Raw genomic sequence first — 22,735 nt, 5'->3', positions numbered from 1 at the left:
ATAAAGACATGAGCATATCTTTATTTTCATTTGCCATTCCAGAAATGGTGAAATCCATGAACTATATATCCATGAGTGGATGTGCTTTTCAAACTCCACATAAAAAACAAACAGACAAGACATTCGTTTTTGCTTTGCATTGAAGTTTATTTCAGCAGAGCAGCGACTGCTGCATGTTATACCAGTCATCTCAAGGACCTGCAAAAGATGTCGTCATGGAAACCAGAGGCAGAAAGCAACACACAGAGTGGAAAGCATAGCCCTGTTTGGTGCATGTGTGTCTGTTATACATGCTCCACTCTTGTCGCAGAGCACCCAGTGGCATTCGCTCCCATGTTGTCCAACCGAACTAGCCAGTCCAGGTGGTATATCTGCTATACCAATAGTGTCATTATGTGTGGCCTATCCAACAGGATTGTGTGTTTGAGATGTGTACAGCCGTGCCTTGGTTTAAATACTGCCAAACGGGAAGAAAAGCTTATATATATGTCAGCAGAGCAATACAGCTATCTACAGTTAGATCTTCAGACATACTCTGCAGCTAGGTGAAATATGTATCGACTCTACACTCGACTCTGCTTTATCTGGTGACAGCATCTTCATTCCGGAGCTCAGCCCTGATTCAGCTGAAATGCATTACTTTAGCAATGGTTGATTGCAACTCACTCGAGAAAATCTGGAAAAATTAAATCCTCCAGCTAATCAAAAGGATAACTCAAAATCCGAAAAGGTAGATCTGGAAAAAACAACCCCCCCCCCCCACAAAAAAAAAAAGAAATCACTAATAATTCTATGGTCAATCTAAAACAGTCTTTTTTCCCCCCAGATCTCCAGGTTTTTCCTCTGCATGATCCTCTAATCCCAAATTAGAGTTAAAGGAAAAATAATCACTGGTTGGTTTTGAGAAGGAAAAAAAAATCCAATGGTTGTTGGAACCCAATGCTCCCTCCTGGTTCTCAATTAAATCTAGAACACTGACAGTCTCCCACTTCAAAGTTCATCCCTGTGTGGGGAAAAAAGGAATTATTATCAGATGTAGATAAAGAGAACAAGTTCATGTCAAACATCCCTGACAGGCCATCAGTTGGTCAGTTAGATATCGTCAAGCAGTTATTCAACCCCAACTTTCAAGACACAGGCCAAATAACAAAGTCATGATTATTGTAAGAAATAGTACAATATTCTTAGAAATATCTTAGCAACATCCCTTAAAGATACAAAATACTAAAACTAGCATGCTTTCATACCAGGGGACGTAAGTGCACAGTACCACAGCCAATGTATATTATCAAACATGTCATCAAAGCCAAACACTATCTATTCAGCTACAGTTAAAATCCCCAAAGAATCCCACTCCATACTCGTTAAACCACGCAGTTTTAACGCGGCATGTTTGATTTCTAGACTTGAAGCAGGGTAAGAAAACGTGCAGCCAGTTGCCATGGTTTGGAAGAAGCAAATAATGAAAACAAGCAGCAAAACCCGAGCCGTTGTGATTCATTGTCTGCTCCAGGCCACACCATATCACCTTTGCCACTGTGTGAAGGACAGAGAAGGGAGGAGGGAGAAGGAAATCACTTCCACCTGGACCACTGCTTGTCTTTGTCCGTTAAAGGCACGTAAATCACCCCCATCAGAGGCTTCATCTTGGTGCTTCCGTCCTCCAGCTTGTCGTACTGCTCCAGCATCTGGTTCCCCCCTGCTGGGCCCACGGGCAAGATGAGCCGCCCGCCCGGCTTCAGCTGGTCCAGGAGCTGAACATGAAAGAGTAGGGGTGGGGGGGAAAGTCGATTCGCATTTGAATTGCGATTCAGTCTAACGATTCATATCGATTCACAAATTTCATATTTTTTTAATTCTATTTTTTTTATAACAATGAGTTAACTAAACTGCAAGAAGAACAATAGAACCCTGCCTATCACAGCCACGTTCCTTCCCAATGAGCGTGACAGATCGGGACGACGTGACTCTGTATCACGGCACCATAATCATGCTTTTGTGACCATCATTCTGCCTGGTGGGAGACTCACTGCTTGGGGCACGTTGGGTGCAGCCGCGCCGACGTGGATGGCATCGTACGGCGCTTCCTCTTCCAGGCCCATCCTCCCATCTCCCACTGAAACACAAACAGGCAGCAGCTGTCACCCACGCTGCCATACCCCACGCTGTCCCCTGCCGCCCTGCAGGGGCGCTGAGTCGGGGAACCGGGGCACACGGTGGAGCTCCGAGGAGCCAGGCCTCTGACTCTCATGCTGCCTGACTGCAGGGCCTCTGACTCTCATGCTGCCTGACTGCAGGGCCTCTGACTCTCATGCTGCCTGACTGACTGCAGGGCCTCTCTGGACGAGGACGCCTGCAGTCCTGGTTTGAGAGTGACGACAAATTGTTTTGGTTCATCCCGCTTGCGGTGCACATCTGTGTGTTAACTGATTAGAAGTGAATTATTTTTTATAGTGTAATCAATGCAAGTAGAATTCTAGTGGCGTTCTTTGGAGCTTACCTATTAGCTTCACTCTGCCCGATGTTATCAAGCTAGCGTCGTCTTTCTTCACATTGTTTACAGATTCGTCTACCAGTTCCTTGATGTGATCAATTCCTATCACCTTTCCTTTGGGTCCAACCTGTGGAGCAATCGAATTCAGGGGTAAAAAAAACTAAACAACGACAACAACAAAACTGTCTCTAGAAAGTGACTCCCTAGGAAAATCAGTAGTTTAGAAGTTCCTCTGAGGATAAATGTAATTTGTTTACCCGTCATGTGTAGCTCACCATTCGTGCAAAGCACGCAGAAAGGATCCCACTCCCAGAGCCCACGTCCAGGGCCTTGGCGCCCTCATGCAGCTGGTCATGCAGAAGCTCCAACGCATAGGCATGCTGGGGAGAAACAGATTCACCATACAACCGCATCTACACCTGGCAACATCACACTTGAATTCAGGCCAAATGAGGTCAAGACGAATAATCGTGAATCGTTCTGACCGACATGACGTGCAACAGTTCCTGATGTATCGTTCGTATTTCATACCATGTGTGGAGCGCTGATGGTGGCCTGATAGCCTTGACAGGGAGAGACAAACAAACACTGTCACACATGCTAACAGATGACGGTTGAAACTCCTTGCAGTGCGGCGTGCCGAGTACACACCAGGTACACACCTATCGACTGAGGAGAATCCATGTAGGGGTTACATCTGGAGTAGTGTCCTCGGTCTGTCGTCAACATGACTTCGTAAACTTTGTCCGACTTGATGATCCCATTTTCTGAGGACACACGCAAGACGCGTGTCACGTAACAGCTGATATGTTGTCGTAGACAAACACGCTCACACACACACACACACACAAACACAGCAGTGTCTTCAGAGTAATCCCTCCCCATGATATTCCACTGACAGTTGGTGGCACCAGGAGGAAGTGCCAGCGACAGCCGCGCTGATCTCATTACACACCCACCCCACCCCCCCATGTGCTGATCATTGTCAGGATACATTACACCTGCTTAGCGACAGATGGTAAAATGCAGCACCGTAGGCTACATAAGGTTCACACTGTAATGGTACACGGATAAAACAGTTTTTCAGAGCCGAGGAAGTCTGTACTTCACTGCATTTTACTTTGTGTTACATTATTCTGAAAATGGCACAATACAATGTGAAGGATTTTAAGTCCTGAATAACTTGTTTGCAGTTGTTTGCCATTAACAGTGTGAAGAGGGAAGTATGTGGAGTTAGCCTGACACCGACTAAAGCGCGGATGGACACAACCCACAAGAAAGATAGGAATTAGCATGCATCCTAAATTTGACCTGTTTAAAGCCGTCTTAGTCTAACTTGGGGTTTGTCGTTGTAGTATTTGGGTCAGGTGAAGGGGGGGATGGTGTTGCAAAAAAATTCAGTTAGATGTAGGCTACTCAACTATACTAGATTAAATATTAATTTAAAACGACAATCATGCCTCATTATTCAAAATCCACTGCTCTTAACTTCATATCTGTTCAAGCCTCAAGATAAAGTGACCAAAACCCGTGGATACACATCAGAAAGGGAAGGGGGGGGGGGGGGGGGCATTTACTGACCCGCCACCTTTGCTGCAATGCTGTACTGGACAGATATAGACCTATATATGAAGTATGGTGGAGGCGCAGAGATGCTGGCCATATTGTGCACTTAGAAAACAAGCTCACTGCTTAGCCATGCAGATTTTCGTAATTCGTGAACCATCTTCTGCAGTGTTACCTTACCTGGCACCATGCAATCCACTTACGGGTAATTATAATAACGCAGCCCTTTCTGTTAAAACTTGTGTGCAAAATGTGTGCAAGTCATGACACGATCCTATTTTCCTACAGCAACGTATGGCAGACCCGCCCCTTCTACCAGGCAACTGGCTACGTTAGATAGCTGTTGCATTCAAGAGTTTAAACGCCAAAGTTTAAAATCCAAACTTTTGGATTATAGCCATTTACTTTAAAGCATCTATTTTTTGGGCATACTTATTCTATGGAAGATATACACTTTAGCGCGTTTAGATCAGCAACTCTTGCTTTCTGTGTTGGCTAGCTCTAGCTAACGTTAGCTAGAGTTAACGGGCTGGCCACCAAAATGACGCACACAAAACATGGGACAGCCAGGACAGCCTTCCTCTACACTAGCACTGGGGTTAATGCACACCCAGTACATTTAGTGATATTCCTAGTTAGCTTCCATAATAGCGATTCTGCAACTGAACAAGGCAATAGAATCTGTGTTCAAGTTGCTTTACCGACGTCGCCTGACGACGGCGCCGTTGCGTTAGCCTAGCTAGCTAACCAGCTATCAAATGTATCGGCAATGTTACTCAGCTATCTAGCAACTGTTGGCAGTTGTTAACATTAATTCCTCGTTCACGTTGCATTTTTACACACATTTCTGACGCGATAACCTTTCAAAATTACTAAACTTACTGCGGAGGTTGTTGACAAGCTCTGCGTGGCTGGCACCTCCAGATTTCCAGGCCATTGTTAAACACAGTCTGCGGAGCAGATAGACAGCAGCTGTCAGTGCTGCGCCTGCGCCCACAGTCTTGCCCACAAAACTGACAACCTCCAGGACGGGAGGAGATACGTCACGAGACATAGCTTTTCCTCCACAACCTGCGGATTAGCCTTCTTATTTATTGTCCAGTTAAATGATTTGACATAGGATATATAGAATGTTGCTTTTTAATTACATCTGAAATTCAGGGTGATCTCTCAGCTTTGATTCCACGGGTGTGCATCTGTCTTGACCAGCACAATTAGCGATCGCAGCCTCACTAATCCACGAGGCGGAGCCCGAGAGCTAAAGCTGATTAGACTCTCGTCAGAGATTTGCAAACGGTTTGTTCTCGTTTCGTTATTGAAATTGACTTCATTCGGCCACCATACCTGGGCTGGCGGGACTCAGGAAAATGCCCATATGCCACTGTGTTGTACATTGAGTGGGATTTTTTCTAAATATACTTTAGAACATGGAAGGCACAAACGCAAAATACGTGTCACAGAAAATCAGTAAAACGAGATGGAGACCGGTCTCATCTTCTTCTTTACAACAACCGGAAATCTTTGCCACTGGCTCTTGGGACAACGAGGTAGGCTTGCTAGCTAACTACTAGCTAAGCTATAGCTATCTAGCTGTCAAGAGTCAGTTACGAATCATCAGGATTGCGTTTAGTTGTATTGTAGTATTTGTTCATTAAAGTTGTGTACAGTACGTAATACAATATACGATTACGAGTTATTTGTATTATTCACTTAGGACAACAAAGTTTCCATTTGGTCCATCGGAGAGAAGGGTGTCAGTGGTATGGAAGATGAATTCGAGGGAGACCCACAGTTGATAAGTGAACTAAAGCATGATGGAGATGTTCTAGATCTTCAAGTAAGTAAGGTTATGTTATTCTACTTAATTCAGTACATGGCCAGTAAATATACGATGTGGTTACATGGATGTTCTGTGTTCGTTAAGTTTCTGGATCAAGACAAAATAGTTACAGCATCGTCGTCAGGTGCGGTGACCATATACCGTCATCATCATACGAACCAGGTATGAATTTGACCAACAAATGCAGGACCCCAAACCGCCACTTAGAAGTCACATTGTTCCTCGAATTATCCCTTACAATTGTTAAACTGTTTTTGTGTTACTCTTGTCTTCATTACAGACATTATCTGTGTCTCACCAATGGGGAAGAGCTCACCATTATCCATGTGACAATGCCCCATGCACTGGGGTTGTTTGTAACAGTCCTGAGATTGTTACCGTTGGTGAAGATGGCAGAATAATTATCTTCAGAGCTGACCAGGAGGAGGTGATACGCACCATAGGTGTGTAAGGGAACTAGAGTCCTCTTTTGATGTATAACATCAAGGTTGCTGATGTATAACTTACAGTTATGTACAAAATCCTAACTTGTCCTTTTTTTTTTTTCTTTTTTTTTTTTATATCAGAAAATGCTGATAGCAGTACCATTCATGCCGTAACGTTTCTGAGGACAACTGAGATCCTTACCGTGAACTCAATTGGTCAGCTCAAGCTTTGGGACCTCAGGCAGCAAGCCAATGAACCGTCACAGATTCTTTCTCTGTAAGATGTTCACATTCAAATAAAAAAATGTGTTTTAAGTTCCACAACCTGTCGTGAAAAGTAACCGTCTGCCTTTCTTTTGCATTTTAGAACTGGAGATAGAGTCCCGTTGCATTGTGTGGACAGGCACCCAAACCAACAACATATTGTGGCCACCGGGGGGCAGGATGGAATGCTCTGCATCTGGGATGTGAGACAAGGCAACATGCCATTTTCTCTCATGGATGCACACTCTGCTGAAAGTAAGGGCTTATACAGTGAATAATAAAGTATAAGTATTCCAGTATTCAGTTCTCGCTACGAGAGCAGTCTTTGATATGGTTTTAAAGTCTGTTCTGTGTTTTCGCAGTGTGGGAAGTCCATTTTCACCCCTCCAACCCAGATCATCTCTTCTCGTGTTCTGAGGATGGTTCGCTGTGGCACTGGGAAACATCCACAAACTCGGACACTACGTCGTTCTTACAAAGCAAGTACACACATTACATGAAGTGATCACACAGCTGAGGTCTGTCGCGTTTACTAATACAAAAGGAGGATTTGGTCCGATTTCTTTTAAGTTGGTTGAGTCACATCAGTGAGACACCAGTCATAATAAACTAAATTGTCTTGCGTCACATATTATATTAATAAATTGTAATACTTGTTGTGTACCAGGTGGACGGAACACAAGTATGATTTCCCGGAGTGCTGGTGCCCTGGTTGGAGAGAACCAGTCTCTCGTCAACGCCTGGCTCACTGGAGACTCTAGTAAAGGCCGCCTGGAGACGACAAATATGCTTCCCAGCCAGACTCTTTCTGTGAACAGTCTAGACATACTGGGACAGTGCCTGGTCTGTGGGACTGATGGGGAGGCTGTGTATGTCAACAGACAAGTCCCAGTTTAAAAGCACGGGGTCTTTGTTGTTGTAGAAAGAATGTGCTGTGTGTAGTTGCAATGCGTATCCTGACCTTTTATGTGATGTTGTCCCCATGACGGTAAATATCTGTAGTTTCTTGTTATAGTCTCTGTTTATTGAAAGAATAATCATCATCTTATATAACATTAATACTGAGATGCTACTCTGTTTGGGGTGTTGATTGTTTGCTCCATATGCAGAGTACTCGGGTGGGGAAAATTACATTATTTTGTAACTCTTGTTTTGAAATAAAAGGCATCTGTGAAAACGCTTTAAAGTGTTGAACCATGTTTATCTGCAGCCAGTTGTTTAAAGATGCATAAAAAGAAGTGACCATGAATTAGCATTTATACATTTCAAAGTAATTTACCAGAACAGCTATGGAGCTAATCAAGTTAGTACCCAGGAGGTCAGACAGGTTCATGCTTCTAACGCAAAGGATGATGGGAAGAGGAAAAACAAGCCACACACATCCGGGCAACTTGACAGTCAGACATTGAGGAATATCTCGCGAAAGGTTAGACATTAGCTGTTACGTTGACTTTTACACTCATACATAAAATAATTGACAATAAGTTTATCGAGCTTTATTTGGTTATTTTACATTTGGCTTTTAATTTGATCGTAAGTACCACGCAATCGCGGGTAAATTGATCGCCTGGAACAGCTAACCTGTTGTTTGCTAGCTAGCTAGTTAGCTTAGCTAGTGCTAAAGCTGCTTTGCTACAGTACAGGCCGTGGAGCTATTAGCAACTAGGCTACTAACAACAGCAGGACTGTACTTAACTAAACGCGGAGCTTTGTAGCATTACTCTTCTGCAAACCTTACTGAATTCATTTAATAATTCACAACCACTTGCTATAGATACTAAAAATCCGCTCGTTCAGACTTGCTACGTTGGGTAGCTTGATAGCTCTGTAGTTAGCGATAACGAAGTGCTTCATTCAGAAATGAATCAAGCGCCATTCCTTTTTATGTATAATTTGGTAATGTAGAATATTTCATCGTCAATATTGTGAAGGCAGATTAATTCATACAGTGTTCATTTACACCCCTGACAGTGTGTGTCTTGTCTTAAGCAGGTGCCTAGATGTTAGTCAACAGCATGCAGATCGGAATTCACTGAAATCTGGAAACTAAACTCGGCACCCGATACCCTCGCAGTGCGAAAGTACTGCGTGTCATACCATTCACTGCTGTGGCTGTCAACATACATGCTCTTACATGAAGAGAGGGGAGAAACCCGAAGGATACAGACAGATGAGACCCAAGACCTTCCCTGCCAGCAACTACACTGGTAACAGCCACCAGATGTTGCAGGAAATCCGCGAGAGTCTCCGTAACTTGTCCAGACCATCTGACGCCCCTAAGGTGGATATGGGTGCTGGAAAGGTACTGCCTGAAGACCCGAGGCAGCAGGGGCGCAGTAGTAACCCTAGAAACCCCTACCACAAGGCCTTGCAGGAGATACGGAAGTCTCTCATGCCCTTTGCCAATGAGCCCAGTTCCACTGGCAAAACAGCCGAGGTGAACAGACAGATGCTGTTGGAGCTGCTGTCTGCTGGGTTTGAGGAGGTAAGGAACAATATTAACGGTTACCGGTCTTGTTCTGTCGTGCTTGAGCTCCCAAGATAGCGTTTTTTGTGTGTGTAAGTATTTGAAAAATGAAAACTATGCAGAGTGGAATTACCAGCTTTAAAGAGTCAGTTTAAAGAGCTGAATTTTTGAGTGCCAGTCATGTGTAGGTAGTTAAGCAAATGATCCTTTGATTTAAAAGTAGCTATGCCATTGTTTTATAGGAAGAAGAAAAAAACGTGACTATGTTAATGTTTTGCATTTGCTAAATCACATGAAAGAACTTTTATATTCAACCACCTGTAACTAACATGTTTGTGTAAACAGTTATTTTAGTTTACATCGTGTTGATAATGATAACATGATTTGATCATGTTTTCATTTATTTTCAAACATTTATTTTCAGGAATTGGTGATTCGTGCTCTGAAACAGACCAACAACCGCAGCACAGAGGCAGCCATCGAGTACATCAGTAAGATGAGCTACCAGGACCCAGTGAGGGAGCAGATGGTGTCTACAGCCGCACGCCCAGTCGCTGCAGGCATGAAAGGCCCTGGTAGGCATCTGTCCCCTGGGACCAACTGTTGGCTTTCATCCTCCTCTCCCTGGCTTGTTCCTGGACACTTTCTATTGTGGCAGGATTTAAGAGTTATGGCGTTTCTTGCTGAAAAGCCAATGTATTCTCACGAAGGAAACAAGACAATGTGAAACAGATTGTATGTAGGAGAAGGGAATCTTTGCCAGTTCAGTACCATAACACGGTCTATTTATTTATGGTTTAATACCTGTGTAGCAGTTGACATATCGTCAGTGGACATAAATAATTTTCGATTCTGATCTCAAACACAGTATTTCTTCCTATTGCAGGTGCATCTCACATTCAGCAGCCTGTGTTGAGGAGACAGAGTTGGAAGGGTTCAAAGGAATCACTGGTTACCCAAAGACACGGGCCCATGATGGTGGAAGGGATCATGTACCGTTCAGATAGCCCTGGACCCCAGAGTGACGTTTCCGGGCGTCCGCCCGCAGCCTTCCCTCAGGGGCACCCTGGAAACAACCAGCGGGTCAACCCTCCACTCCCGCCTCAGGTTCGCAGTGTCACGCCTCCCCCGAATAGGGGTGCAACTCCTCCCCCACCCTCCTGGGACAGCAATCCCTCAAACAAGCGCTTCTCTGGCAACATGGACTACCTGGTCCCCCGGATCTCTCCGGTCCCCCAAGGAGCCTGGCCGGATGGCTACTCAGCCCCAGCCCCCCAGAACCAGAGAGGGATCAGTCCTGTGCCCATGGGCCGACAGCCCATCATCATGCAGAACTCTGGGGGGAGCAAGTTCAACTTCCCCCCGAGCTGGCCTCAGAATGGCTCCAGTCAACCAGACTACATGGGGCATCAGAACGTGACCATGAGTGGGAACAGCAGGCAGCCTCCGCCCCCGTACCCAGTCAACCAGAGCAGCCGACAGAGTCCCACAGCTCAGCAGATGCAGGCTGGAGGCCCTGCTTCCTCCCCGAGCTACGTCAATGGTGGCAACCTCCCTCAGTCCATGATGGTGCCCAATCGGAATAGTCATAACCTGGACATGTACAACATGGGTCCTCTTCAGTCCTGGTCTCAGGCAGCACCCCAGTCCTCCCCAGGCAGCAGCAACCAGGACATATCTCCATCCTGGCAGAGCAACGCGCCAGTCCGCTCCAACTCCTTCAACAGCCACCGTCAGACCCACCCAGCCGGCTCCCAGCCCTCCGCTACCACCGTCACCGCCATCACCCAGGCCCCCATCCTGCAGCCCGTCAAGAGCATGCGTGTGCAGAAGCCCGAGCTGCACACAGCTGTGGCTCCCACATACCCTCCCCGGATGCAACAGCCCCAGCCTCCCCCCCCTACCAGCACCTACCAGGAGCCACCAGCACCCTTACCAGAGGTCCCCAGCTACCAGGGCCCTCCACCCCCCTACCCCAAACACCTCCTCCAGCAGCCTGGTGGTGCCTGCCCCGCCCACGAGGGCGGGGCCAAGCAGAGCTCTGGCAGAGAGGAGGCGGAGGAAGACGAGGGCTGCAGCAGCGGCGACAAGACCGACGTTCCGGAGAGTTCCGCGGGTTCTGCCGAGAGGGAGAAGAAACAGATCACGACATCTCCGGTGCCCGTGCGCCGGAACAAGAAAGACGAGGAACGCAGAGAGCCCAACGTTCCTCTGTATTCTCCCCAGGCCTTCAAGTTCTTCATGGAGCAGCACGTGGAGAACATCTTGAAGAACCACCAGCAGAGGATACGTAGGAAGAAGCAGCTGGAGAGTGAGATGCAGAGGGTGAGTTTGCACCAACACCTTGCAGAGTCCTTACAAGTGGGTGGGCTTATGGGTTTAGGACATGTTGATGTTTCTAAATCCATGTTTCCAAGATATGTTTAGCCTACATTGGGTGGGGGAAAAAAAGCTTAGCTGTTTCTGATGACTACATCTTCGGATGTTAATTTTACAAACCGTGATCCCAATATCACGGTTTGTCACGGAACCAGTCTCCTTGAGAGGGGCTGGACTCTCTTCCACTCTGGAGTTGCCCTCGGTGAGAGGCGTCGAGCTGGGGTGGGAATACTTGTTTCCCCTCGGTTCGGCGCCTGTACGTTGGGGTTCACCCCGGTGGACGAGAGGGTAGCCTCCCTCCGCCTTCGGGTGGGGGGGACGGGTCCTCACTGTTGTTTGTGCTTATGCACCAAATGGCAGTGCAGAGTACCCACCCTTTTTGGAGTCTCTGGGAGGGGTGCTGGAAAGCGCTCCTCCCGGAGATTCCCTCGTCCTCCTGGGGGACTTCAATGCTCATGTGGGCAATGACAGTGAGACCTGGAGGGGCGTGATTGGGAGGAACGGCCCCCCCAATCTGAACCCGAGCGGTGTTTTGTTATTGGACTTCTGTGCTAGACACGGCTTGTCCATAACGAACACCATGTTCAAGCATAAGGGTGTCCATATGTGCACTTGGCACCAGGACACCCGAGGTCTCAGTTCGATGATAGACTTTGTAGTCGGATCTGAGGCTGAATGTCTTGGACACTCGGGTGAGGAGAGGGGCGGAGCTGTCAACTGATCACCACCTGGTGGTGAGTTGGCTACGATGGTGGGGGAAGACGCCGGTCAGGCCTGGCAGGCCCAAACGTAATGTGAGGGTCTGCTGGGAACGGCTGGCAGAATCCCCTGTCAGAAGGAGCTTCAACTCCCACCTCCGGGAGAGCTTCGACCATGTCTCGGGGGAGGCCGGGGACATTGAGTCCGAATGGGCCATGTTCCGGGCCTCCATTGTTGAGGCGGCTGACCGGAGCTGCGGACGCAAGGCGGTCGGTGCATGTCGCGGCGGTAACCCTCGGACTCGGTGGTAGACGCCGGAGGTGAGGGAAGCCGTCAAGCTGAAGAAGGAGGCCTATCGGACTTTGTTGGCTGGTAGGACTCCAGAGGCAGCTGATGTGTACCGGCAGGCCAAGCGGAATGCGGCTTTGGCGGTCGCGGAGGCAAAAACCCGCTTTTCAACCACCTCGCCGAGGTGGTTGAAAAGCTCTGCGGTGGCAAGGCCCCTGGGGTGGATGAGGTCCGCCCGGAGTTCCTTAAGGCTCTGGATGTTGTAGGGCTGTCTTGGTTGGCACGACTCTGCAACATCGCGTGGACATCAGGGACAGTGCCTCTGGACTGGCAGACCGGGGTGGTGGTTCCCCTCTTTAAAAAGGGGGACCGGAGGGTGTGCTCCAACTTTAGGGGGATCACACTCCTCAGCCTCCCTGGGAAAGTCTATTCAGGGGTGCTGGAGAGGAGGGTCCGTCGGATTGTCGAACCTTGGATTCAGGAGGAGCAATGTGGTTTTCGTCCTGGCCGTGGAACTGTGGACCAGCTCTATACCCTCGGCAGGGTTCTGGAGGGTGCATGGGAGTTCGCCCAACCAGTCTACACATGTTTTGTGGATTTGGAAAAGGCGTTCGACCGTGTCCCTCGGGGGCTCATGTGGGGGGTGCTCCGGGAGTACGGGGTACCGGACTCCCTGATCGGGGCTGTTCGGTCCCTGTACGACCGGTGCCAGAGTTTGGTCCGCATTGCCGGTAGTAAGTCGAACTTGTTCCCGGTGAGGGTTGGACTGCGTCAGGGCTGCCCTTTGTCACCGATTCTGTTCATAACTTATATGGACAGAATTTCTAGGCGCAGCCAGGGCGTTGAGGGGGTCCGGTTTGGGGACCTCAGGATCGGGTCGCTGCTTTTTGCGGATGATGTGGTCCTGTTGGCTTCGTCGGGCCGTGACCTCCAGCTCTCACTGGAGCGGTTCGCAACCGAATGCGAAGTGGCTGGGATGGGAATCAGCACCTCCAAATCTGAGGCCATGGTTATCGACCGGAAAAAGGTGGAGTGCAATCTCCGGGTCGGGGAGATCTTGTCCCAAGCGGAGGAGTTCAAGTATCTCGGGGTCTTGTTCACGAGTGAGGGAAGGATGGAGCGCGAGATCGACAGGCGGATCGGTGCGGCGTCCGCAGTGATGCGGGCTCTGCATCGGTCCGTTGTGGTGAAGAAGGAGCTGAGTCGAAAGGCGAAGCTCTCTATTTACCAGTCGATCTACGTTCCTACCCTCACCTATGGTCACGAACTGTGGGTAGTGACCGAAAGAACGAGATCACGAATACAAGCGGCCAAAATGATTTTTCTCCGCAGGGTGTCCGGGCTCTCCCGTAGAGATAGGGTGAGAAGCTCGGTCATCCGGGAGGGGCTCAGAGTAGAACCGCTGCTCCTCCGCGTCGAGAGGGGCCAGTTGAGGTGGCTCGGGCATCTGATAAGGATGCCTCCTGGACGCCTCCCTGGTGAGGTGTTCTGGGCACGTCCCACTGGGAAGAGGCCCCGGGGAAGACCCAGGACACGCTGGAGGGACTATGTCTCTCGGCTGGCCTGGGAACGCCTCGGGGTCCCCCAGGAAGAGCTGGTGGAAGTGGCCGGGGAGAGGAAAGTCTGGGCCTCCCTGCTTAGGTTGCTGCCCCCGCGACCCGACCCCCGGACAAGCGGAAGATGATGGATGGATGGATGGGTGATCCCAATGTTGTCTTTTAGTTAGCTCCCTTGACTTTCACGTTCCATCTGTTCTTTTTTCCGTTTCTCCTTTGTCAGCTTTAGTGTGTTGTGTCTTATAGCCTGTCTACTTCCTGATCTCTATGTTCTCTTTTTCTCTTCTATCTTTCCGTTTCCCTCCTTGCTGTCACTAACAGCTGATGTAAAAGGTAAAAGTGTCTTCTATGCCGTGACCTGAGTAGTCTACACACAAGTGACACAAGTAAGCTTCTCTAAAAAGATAGGTTGTTTTAGACATGAAGCCCAAGTCTGATGGCATGGACATGCCTGTAGCAACCTTTAGGGAAACCCATGCCTTTCTACTCCCAGGCACTTTTTAAGGAGTATTCCTTGAACCCTCTGTCCATTAAATGAATTTTTATGCATGTTGCTCTTAACGTATTGATTGCTTCTTCTGGTAACTCGTTCGTAATTGGTGACTTATGTGGGCTTTCTGACTAAACGGAATGCATTGCTCTCTAGTCATGCATCTTGTTTTGGTTTGGTTTAGGTTGTCTTTACTGTTCTTTGTGAAGCACTGTGTCGGTATGTGATCGTTTTTGGTTCTCCTCGTGCCCCTTCCAGGTGGGTCTATCAGGAGACGCCCAGGAGCAGATGCGCATGATGCTGTGCCAGAAGGAGTCCAACTACATCCGTCTGAAACGGGCCAAAATAGACAAGTCCATGTTCAAGAGGATCAAGCCCCTGGGCATCGGCGCCTTCGGGGAGGTGTGTCTGGCCCGGAAGGAGGACACGGGGGCTCTCTACGCCATGAAGACACTCCGCAAGAAGGACGTCCTTCTGAGGAACCAGGTGGCTCACGTGAAGGCCGAGAGGGACATCCTGGCGGAGGCGGACAACGAGTGGGTAGTGCGCCTCTACTACTCCTTCCAGGACAAGGACAACCTGTACTTCGTCATGGACTTCATTCCCGGAGGAGACATGATGAGCCTTCTTATCAGGCTGGGCATCTTCCGAGAGGAACTGGCCCAGTTTTACATCGCTGAGCTCACCTGTGCTGTGGAGAGTGTCCACAAGATGGGCTTCATCCACAGAGACATCAAGCCCGACAACATCCTCATAGATCGGGACGGCCACATCAAGCTCACTGACTTTGGCCTATGCACTGGCTTCCGCTGGACACACGACTCCAAGTACTACCAGAGTGGTAAGTAGGGACCTCAAACAGGATGGTGTGTTCATAACTCAATTCTTCTCGGGTTATTTAGCTATTTCCAGTCAGGGATGTGTCAGAATCGCTCCTATATTGAACAGTTTCCCCTTCAGAGGAGTTTTATCTAACCCGTGTTATGACCCGTCCCCAGGGGATCATGTTAGACAGGACAGCATGGACTTCAGTAAGGAGTGGGAAGACTCGCCCAACTGTCGCTGTGGAGACAGGCTCAAGCCCCTGGAGAGGAGGAAGGCGAGGCAGCACCAGCGCTGCCTGGCCCACTCCCTGGTGGGCACGCCCAACTACATCGCTCCTGAGGTGCTGCTCCGGACAGGTACGCGTCCGGACGGTGTCGCCGCGGGAACCGATTTGGGGGGGGGGGGGGTTACGCTGGTTGGATCTCAAGTTCAAGTACAGTCGGGGGATTTAAAGATGTCAGTGGATCGCTAGATCAACGAACGTTTTGATATTGCTTCTCAATGTGCTGGTTTTACATCGCTAACATGTACACTCGTTCCCCCAGGATACACCCAGCTCTGTGATTGGTGGAGTGTCGGTGTCATTTTATATGAAATGGTCGTCGGCCAGCCTCCCTTCCTAGCAACCACGCCTCTGGAAACCCAACTCAAGGTGAATTATTGTTTATGGGACGTCATGGAATACAGGTATTCACTGTACAACTGATTCTATTAACTGTACCCTTATGTTTACCACTTGTTTCCAGGTGATAAACTGGCAGACTTCGCTTCACATCCCCCCTCAGTCCAAGCTGAGCCCAGAGGCTTCGGACCTGATAGTTAAACTGTGCCGCGGCCACGAGGATCGCCTGGGTAGGAACGGAGCGGACGAGATCAAGGCTCAGCCTTTCTTCAAGGCCGTCGACTTCTCCAACGACCTTCGGCAGCAGCCGGCGCCCTACATCCCCACCATCGCACACTGCACCGACACCTCCAACTTCGACCCCGTGGACCCAGACAAGCTGTGGAGTAGCGACAATGACAGCGACGGTAACCATAACGACACGCTCAACGGGTGGTTCCGGAACGGCAAGCACCCGGAGCACGCCTTCTACGAATTCACCTTCCGACGCTTCTTTGATGACAACGGGCACCCGTACAGCTGCCCCAAGCCCATCGAGTACGAGAACTATGATGGGGACGAGGCGGAGAGCGGCGGTCAGGAGGAGGGTGGCCCAGAGGAGGACAGGCGGGGGGCTCCAGGGAGGGATCTGGTGTACGTGTAGCGCCCTGTCAGGACATCCTAGTCCTGCTGGTACAGAATGGGTCTGGGAGTAGGTCTTTGTTTTGTCAGAAGGCATGTTTGGAGGTACACTAATTGAGCTACAGTGACTGACAGTAAATGTTGGGTTGTGTTAAGGGGATTATTCCATATGGTGTGACTTTACAGAGAAAATATGAGTTCCCCAGTTAGGAATGACACAGCACGACATCTGTGGTATACTGCACTACAGATTTGGTCACGGTCTCCAAGGGTAAATACATCATGTCGTCGACATAGAGAGCCTCAAGACCAGATAGGCAACTGATATGGGACATCTTGCCTGAAGGTATGAACGTAAATTCATTTTTGTGTACATGGAGTGTACAGGGTACGCCAGCGTGATGTATGGTGTCTGCATGGACATACAGTTTTGAAAGCAGAACATATCAGGGTGCTCTTTGAAGAATTACAAACTCTGTTTAAGCCTTAATTTATTTAAGAAATTGTTAACTGGTGACTAGTGGGAGGATAGGATTCATTTCTGTTGAAGCTTTTATCTGTGATTGTCTTAATTTATATTTTAATAGGTATATTGCAATGGGGATCTAGTAATATCTCTTCTAGAATTTGCTGGTATAAATAACTCTTGAATTATTCATTGCTGTGCCTTTGATCTTCTGCTCACTTTCACCAAATATTTTGGGGTGGGAGGGAGGAGGGAGGGGGGATAATCAGACTGGCATTTTAAATGACACTAGACATAGTTGATTGGATTTGTGTTTTATGTATTTTTCTAATTTATACCTAAAATGTATTTATAAAGTGTTGCATACATTTTATGTAAATATTTGTCTTGATCCTTCTGTTGTCTGTTGTTTAGTGTTCATTAGGGCAGGACCTCTATTCTTTGCTCTGGTCAAGGATGGTCGTTCCATCTTGTTTTGTCTTTTCCTTTGCCACCTGAAAGTCCACTAATACTGTATTCAATGCTGTGAGATGGAAGTGTGAGGGACAGCTGGCTCTTTTTTGTGTAGTGACACTTCTCATTTACATTTAATGGCAACTGTGCCTTTCACTTCTATTCAGTCTCAACCAAAGCACTAGGCTACGCTGTGAATGATCTTTCTGACAGTGACCCAGCTGCCCTGTTCATGAAGGAGTGACACTGTATTGGAAAAAACTGGATTTATATAGCACACGATTTATTTTTTGTTGTTGCTCACAGCTAATTTTGAGTGGTTTTCCCTTTTTTTGTGTGTTTTGAAACGATTTGAATGTAGTAATGGATATGATCACTGACATTCCTGCACTGGTTTCATTGTAATCATGTAAAGTTGGCATGATTTGATGATTTTTGTGCAAATGTACACTGGGGGTGGGGTGCGGGGGGGGGGGTGGTGATGAATAAAGAATGTAAGCACAATGTAAGTACTCGTAAGGACTCCATTTCATTGTGTTTCATTGTCCATACCCAATGTTGTGAGTGTTCTAACAAATTACTTTGCTACTAAGTTACCTGAAGTCACTGTCAATGTCTGGACGTGACACTAAAATATATTTGACGTAAGCAATTTACTAGCAGCTTGTGTTAAAAGAAAGATAGGATATACTACACTAAGTCCACTCTGGAATACATAATGGCTTCAACAGAGAAATCAGGATATGACGTTTATCGCATTTGAGTTCTAGAAAATGAGGCGGGTGTAATCGTCTCTGGGTTTGGTATGAAACAAATAAAGTAACTAAAAAAGTGCATTAGCTGCGAACCCCAGAAATTATAATTATAACAGTCATCGCTGACACCGCTTACCCGATCTCGAATCCATATTTCTCCAAGGTTTATGTAAGTATCAACTTGAAAGTGTACAACAGGTGGGTTTGTGTTGGCTAATGATGTTAGCTCTACTAGCAAATCTAGCAAGCTAAGGCTATCCAGCTATATACGTTTGAAAACAAGTTTGCCGGCGACGTGATCATTGATATAGTTCAACCAGTAAATAATATAGTTTCTAACGTTCATGTTCAATCATATAATTATAGTGTTGCTTCAGTGTCAAGTGAGTGATTTATTAACTACCTAGCTCACCAGCTAATTTCGTAAATTGTCTGGCTAGTTGTAGATCGTTTGCCTTATTCAGCCAGCTTGTGGTTTTGGTTTGTTTTGTGCAGCAGGTGAGTAAAATCTATATCTACGTTTTTACAACTATTGTTCAACTTCAGGCTCCACCCATTTGCGGTATCAGACGAGTTTAAACGAATAGACCCTTTGTCAATTCCACCGCACTCCACCCTGGTCTTGTTTAGGTTGTCGCATTAACCTGGCAGTAATGTGAGAAAAAAAAATAGAACTTAGGAATACGTTTTTCTAGATTGTTCTTGCTATTGATATTAACATTTTTCATCCACCAGAATGAGTCTGCATGAAATAACTGAGAATGTGAAGCTTGCCCGTGAGTACGCCTTGCTGGGGAACTACAACTCAGCTAGTGTTTGTTATCAAGGAGTACTGGAACAGATAAAGTACGTGTTCAGTGTTCGGGACAGCAGCTTTCAACAGAGATGGCAACAGGTAGGAGATTCATAAACTAACTTGGATTGCCACGTAGGTTTCAGTGACTAGAACTATTCAGGAAATGAATTTATTTAGGAGACTCTTGCATCTTGTTTTTAACAGGTATGGCAAGAGATAAATGAAGAAAATAAACATGTTCAAGAAATAATGAGGACACTAGAGAGCTTTCAACTAGACACGGCTCCATCCAAACCAAGCACTGTTAGTCATGACGGTGACATATGGCCGGTGCCAGTGGAGCGGAGGTATGAACAGTATAGTTTACCCTGTCTGTCTGTTCTCTTCCACTGGAGATTCACAAGGTCAATCATCTGTAAATGTGTATTCTTATTTGAACTGAAGGAGATTGTGCACATCTGAGATTCTGTGAACTTTATGTGGGTGCGCAGAAGTGCATGTGGGAAGAGAATAAGCTGTTTGTTCTCAAAAAGTAACTCAATAATGCCCTCACATGAGGGAGATTAGTGTTAGAGTGCCCTGGGTTGGCTTTATTTGTGGGGGGGGAAATAAAGTTTTTGTCAAATAATTCCCTGTCAAACTGAAAATATGAGGAAAAATATCTCCGGCCTATGACATTTCATCTCTTCTCATCATAAAGAGCTTCTCCGTGCCCAGTCCGGAGGCCTCAGATGCCGTACAAAGACGGCAAACCGCACAACAACCGCCTGAGTGTTGGTGTGCGGGCTCAGAGGCAGTCGCCGCGTGGGCCCAATGGGGACAAGGGCAAACCACAGAAGGCCAAGGAGAAGAAAGAGATCCCAGGCAAACCAAAAGGAGACAACAAGGTGATTGCTCTGCTAGCTAAATGACATTGGACGAGCCTTTGTCGCTGCCTCCCCTTATTCATTCTAAACTCATTCTACAACACATTAGGTTTTGAATTCACATTTAATATCATAAGTAAGATGTTTGTGCTATGATCGTTGCTACTGCAGGGGTAAGTCCTGTATTTGACTTTGGAAGGTATTTTTCCACGTCTGTTTGCACTGTTGATCACACACCAGCCATTGCATGTCTGTTTACCTTTACCCTTCCCCAGGTTGTCCATCTGGTTTCTAGCTGGTACTAAACCTGTACGATACTGTTTGTTACCGCTACACTAATCCTCCTGGAGGACAAGCAAATAATCCAGTGGACTTGCTTTGCAGAACAAAGCTGATGTTGCAGACAAAGAAGTGAAGAAGTTTGATGGGACAGGAAATGACAAAGACCTGGTTGAGGCCCTGGAAAGAGACATCATATCCCAAAATCCTAGTGTCAAATGGTCTGCGACATTCGTAAACTTCCAGAACAATGTTCTCTCAAGAACATACTGTGTGTGTGTGTGTGTGTGTGTGTGTGTGTGTGTAAACTAATCTTAATTATTGTTTTGTGTTAGGGATGATATTGCAGACTTGGAAGAAGCAAAGAAACTTCTGAAAGAGGCTGTTGTACTTCCAATGTGGATGCCAGAGTTTTTCAAAGGAATAAGACGGCCATGGAAGGTACCTGTGTTTAGTCTGCATTTTATAACCGCTTCCTCTTTCGTTGTTATGAGTGTGTTGTCCTAGAAGGGCATGAAGTTTGACCCAAATATACTTTCTAGGGTGTGTTGATGGTGGGTCCACCAGGCACAGGGAAGACCCTGCTTGCCAAAGCTGTTGCCACAGAATGCAGAACCACATTCTTCAATGTCTCCTCATCCACACTCACTTCCAAGTACAGAGGAGAGTCTGAAAAACTGGTCCGCCTACTATTTGAAATGGTAAGACTCTTCTGTGGCTAGTTCTTGTATGCCGTAAGCAGGGTTTCCCGCAGAGAATTTGTTAGTTAAGGTGGTAGGGTGGGGTTTGCCGTCAGACCGGGGGGGAGGGTGGGGGGTAGTTTGGGGGGGGGGTAGACTAATGCCTTAACTGAAAAGTGCTAACCCTGCCGTAAGTAATGAAAAGTAACTTGTCAGAACTGCCTCATTACTTGAAGGATGGATTGCTACTCTAATAAGTTTGTTTGGTCCAGGCACGGTTCTATGCCCCCACCACCATCTTCATCGACGAGATCGACTCCATGTGCAGCCGCAGGGGCACTTCAGAGGAGCACGAGGCCAGCCGGCGAGTGAAGGCAGAGCTGCTTGTCCAGATGGATGGTAACAAACTAAAAATAACACCTTCTGTTCTTGCTTTTCACTTCCATCACATCAGGTTAACAGTTCATCACCGTCTCACCATTCTGTCTTCAACCACATAGATATGACAAAACATTATTTTATTATTATATTTATTTTTTGTTGCTGTGATATGATACTGCCAAGTGAGGCTGTGAACTCTGCTGCTTAGGTGTCGGCGGTGCGTCAGAGAACGACGACCCCTCTAAGATGGTGATGGTCCTGGCGGCCACCAACTTTCCCTGGGACATCGACGAGGCGCTGAGGAGACGACTGGAGAAGAGGATCTATATCCCCCTGCCCTCAGGTCCACAGACCCCCTGAGCTCTGGCACCCCAGGCTAATGCTACCTCACCGACATTTAGCATGTTGCTCCTTCATTAGAGCTCTGTCTGTGTGTGTGTGTGTGTGTATGCAGCCAAGGGCCGAGTGGAGCTGCTGGCTATTAACCTGAAGGAGCTGGAACTGGCTAACAATGTGGACATGGATAAGATAGGAGAGAAGATGGAGGGCTACTCAGGGGCCGACATCACCAACGTCTGCAGGTCAGTTCCTTTCAGTCTGTCTCCTTGCCACGGCCAGGTGTCCAGCTACAGGAGGAAGGGGAATCATATGAAGGGTTGGATTTCAAAACGGAGCTCTGAAGTTGATGAATAATGTCTGTTGTTATCCACTCTCCTGAGTGTTGACCCAGCCTCTCGTCACACCTGCAGGGACGCCTCTCTGATGGCCATGAGGAGGAGGATCGAGGGTCTGACACCGGAGGAGATCCGGAACATTTCACGAGATGAGATGCACATGCCGACCACCATGGAGGACTTTGAGTCTTCCCTGAAGAAAGTGTCCAAGTCTGTGTCCGCTGCTGACCTTGAGAAGTATGAGAAGTGGATTGAAGAGTTTGGCTCCTGTTGAGCCTGGGTTGTCTCATGTGTGCTCAGTGGCCGGGCCGACTAGCTCTGACAACAATCAAGTCAACACTGGTGTCTTACCCATACCATGTTAATGGATATGTTGGGTGATGTGAAATGCCTCTAGTTAAGGGAGGCAACCAAGTGCACTCAAGAAACATCTCCTGGCCTTATTTCTACTCCTTCTGGCCTGTGTCAAGTACATTCCAATGGATTCCCTAGTTCACATACATGAGTAGAGCTTGAGAATGGGTTCTGTTGATGGGAGGCCGTGACATAGTAAGAACCAGTCATTTACTCTGCAATTCTATCGAACCCTTTTGCCACCAAAGTCCCTTTCACTTTTATAGATTGTGTTATGCTTTTGGATGAGTTTGTGTCAGTTACACTACGTTGTGTGTGTGTGTGTGTGTGTGTGTGAACTTGAATTAAATGAAGTGTGGATTCCTTTCCACTTTTTTTGTAGAGGTGAATTTGTACATAATCATGAAAGACTAACAATATCTGGCTGAGAAAGCTTTGAATAAAATCTCTTATTAAAATAAAGATTTTAGTTTATTCACAATACCCGTTTTCTAT

General features: G+C 47.4%; 4 protein-coding genes across 11 annotated transcripts; 3 read left to right on the top strand and 1 right to left on the bottom strand.

Annotated features, from left to right (window-relative positions):
* Window positions 1-122: 122 nt before the first annotated feature.
* On the bottom strand, window positions 123-5,097 carry pcmt (protein-L-isoaspartate (D-aspartate) O-methyltransferase). 2 transcript variants are annotated; one of them, XM_062467957.1, is made up of 8 exons: window positions 4,943-5,097; window positions 3,157-3,261; window positions 3,026-3,057; window positions 2,770-2,874; window positions 2,501-2,621; window positions 2,031-2,116; window positions 1,529-1,754; window positions 123-1,003 (listed from the first exon to the last, which is right to left on the bottom strand). In XM_062467957.1, exons 1-7 carry the CDS (start codon window positions 4,995-4,997, stop codon window positions 1,575-1,577), a joined length of 684 nt encoding a protein of 227 aa, XP_062323941.1. In that variant the 5' UTR covers window positions 4,998-5,097; the 3' UTR covers window positions 123-1,003; window positions 1,529-1,574. The 2 variants fall into 2 exon arrangements, with proteins under 2 accessions (XP_062323941.1, XP_062323940.1); XM_062467956.1 differs by having other exon boundaries at window positions 1,585-1,754.
* A 266-nt stretch (window positions 5,098-5,363) lies between these two features.
* On the top strand, window positions 5,364-7,768 carry nup43 (nucleoporin 43). Its single transcript, XM_062467941.1, has 8 exons — window positions 5,364-5,607; window positions 5,775-5,897; window positions 5,985-6,062; window positions 6,181-6,343; window positions 6,467-6,602; window positions 6,693-6,844; window positions 6,952-7,068; window positions 7,257-7,768. The coding sequence occupies exons 1-8, from the start codon at window positions 5,488-5,490 to the stop codon at window positions 7,484-7,486; spliced, it is 1,119 nt and encodes a 372-aa protein (XP_062323925.1). The 5' UTR covers window positions 5,364-5,487; the 3' UTR covers window positions 7,487-7,768.
* A 162-nt stretch (window positions 7,769-7,930) lies between these two features.
* On the top strand, window positions 7,931-17,910 carry lats1 (large tumor suppressor kinase 1). Of its 4 annotated transcripts, none has more exons than XM_062467877.1 (8): window positions 7,931-8,015; window positions 8,582-9,074; window positions 9,481-9,631; window positions 9,943-11,381; window positions 14,727-15,309; window positions 15,467-15,649; window positions 15,839-15,945; window positions 16,040-17,910. In XM_062467877.1, exons 2-8 carry the CDS (start codon window positions 8,724-8,726, stop codon window positions 16,556-16,558), a joined length of 3,333 nt encoding a protein of 1,110 aa, XP_062323861.1. In that variant the 5' UTR covers window positions 7,931-8,015; window positions 8,582-8,723; the 3' UTR covers window positions 16,559-17,910. The 4 variants fall into 4 exon arrangements, with proteins under 4 accessions (XP_062323861.1, XP_062323862.1, XP_062323863.1 ...); XM_062467878.1 differs by having other exon boundaries at window positions 7,951-8,015; window positions 8,579-9,074; XM_062467876.1 differs by lacking the exon at window positions 7,931-8,015 and adding an exon at window positions 8,028-8,122 and having other exon boundaries at window positions 8,579-9,074.
* Window positions 17,911-18,190: 280 nt separating this feature from the next.
* Window positions 18,191-22,721, top strand: katna1 (katanin p60 (ATPase containing) subunit A 1). Of its 4 annotated transcripts, none has more exons than XM_062467924.1 (11): window positions 18,191-18,408; window positions 18,946-19,105; window positions 19,211-19,353; window positions 19,707-19,893; window positions 20,257-20,372; window positions 20,487-20,592; window positions 20,694-20,852; window positions 21,104-21,230; window positions 21,421-21,555; window positions 21,667-21,793; window positions 21,962-22,721. In XM_062467924.1, the coding sequence occupies exons 2-11, from the start codon at window positions 18,947-18,949 to the stop codon at window positions 22,158-22,160; spliced, it is 1,458 nt and encodes a 485-aa protein (XP_062323908.1). In that variant the 5' UTR covers window positions 18,191-18,408; window position 18,946; the 3' UTR covers window positions 22,161-22,721. The 4 variants fall into 4 exon arrangements, with proteins under 4 accessions (XP_062323908.1, XP_062323905.1, XP_062323906.1 ...); XM_062467921.1 differs by having other exon boundaries at window positions 18,192-18,379; XM_062467922.1 differs by lacking the exon at window positions 18,191-18,408 and adding an exon at window positions 18,498-18,865.
* The last annotated feature ends 14 nt before the right edge of the window (window positions 22,722-22,735 follow it).

This window comes from Osmerus eperlanus, chromosome 8 (assembly GCF_963692335.1).
Source record: "Osmerus eperlanus chromosome 8, fOsmEpe2.1, whole genome shotgun sequence".
Lineage (NCBI taxonomy): Eukaryota > Metazoa > Chordata > Actinopteri > Osmeriformes > Osmeridae > Osmerus > Osmerus eperlanus.
Note: the sequence above shows the minus strand (reverse complement) of the source record. Positions and strands in the feature narration are given on the sequence as shown.

Coding starts and splice junctions, on each gene's coding strand:
- pcmt (XM_062467956.1), bottom strand. CDS start 4,997: ATGGCCTGGAAATCTGGAGGTGCCAGCCACGCAGAGCTTGTCAACAAC. Junction 3,058..3,156: donor GGATTCTCCTCAGTCGATAG/GTGTGTACCTGG, acceptor CTCCCTGTCAAG/GCTATCAGGCCACCATCAGC. Junction 1,755..2,030: donor CACCCAACGTGCCCCAAGCA/GTGAGTCTCCCA, acceptor TTTCATGTTCAG/CTCCTGGACCAGCTGAAGCC.
- nup43 (XM_062467941.1), top strand. CDS start 5,488: ATGGAAGGCACAAACGCAAAATACGTGTCACAGAAAATCAGTAAAACG. Junction 6,845..6,951: donor GGATGCACACTCTGCTGAAA/GTAAGGGCTTAT, acceptor GTGTTTTCGCAG/TGTGGGAAGTCCATTTTCAC. Junction 7,069..7,256: donor CACTACGTCGTTCTTACAAA/GCAAGTACACAC, acceptor GTTGTGTACCAG/GTGGACGGAACACAAGTATG.
- lats1 (XM_062467877.1), top strand. CDS start 8,724: ATGAAGAGAGGGGAGAAACCCGAAGGATACAGACAGATGAGACCCAAG. Junction 9,075..9,480: donor TGTCTGCTGGGTTTGAGGAG/GTAAGGAACAAT, acceptor ATTTATTTTCAG/GAATTGGTGATTCGTGCTCT. Junction 9,632..9,942: donor TGCAGGCATGAAAGGCCCTG/GTAGGCATCTGT, acceptor TTCCTATTGCAG/GTGCATCTCACATTCAGCAG.
- katna1 (XM_062467924.1), top strand. CDS start 18,947: ATGAGTCTGCATGAAATAACTGAGAATGTGAAGCTTGCCCGTGAGTAC. Junction 19,106..19,210: donor TTCAACAGAGATGGCAACAG/GTAGGAGATTCA, acceptor TGTTTTTAACAG/GTATGGCAAGAGATAAATGA. Junction 19,894..20,256: donor AACCAAAAGGAGACAACAAG/GTGATTGCTCTG, acceptor CTTGCTTTGCAG/AACAAAGCTGATGTTGCAGA.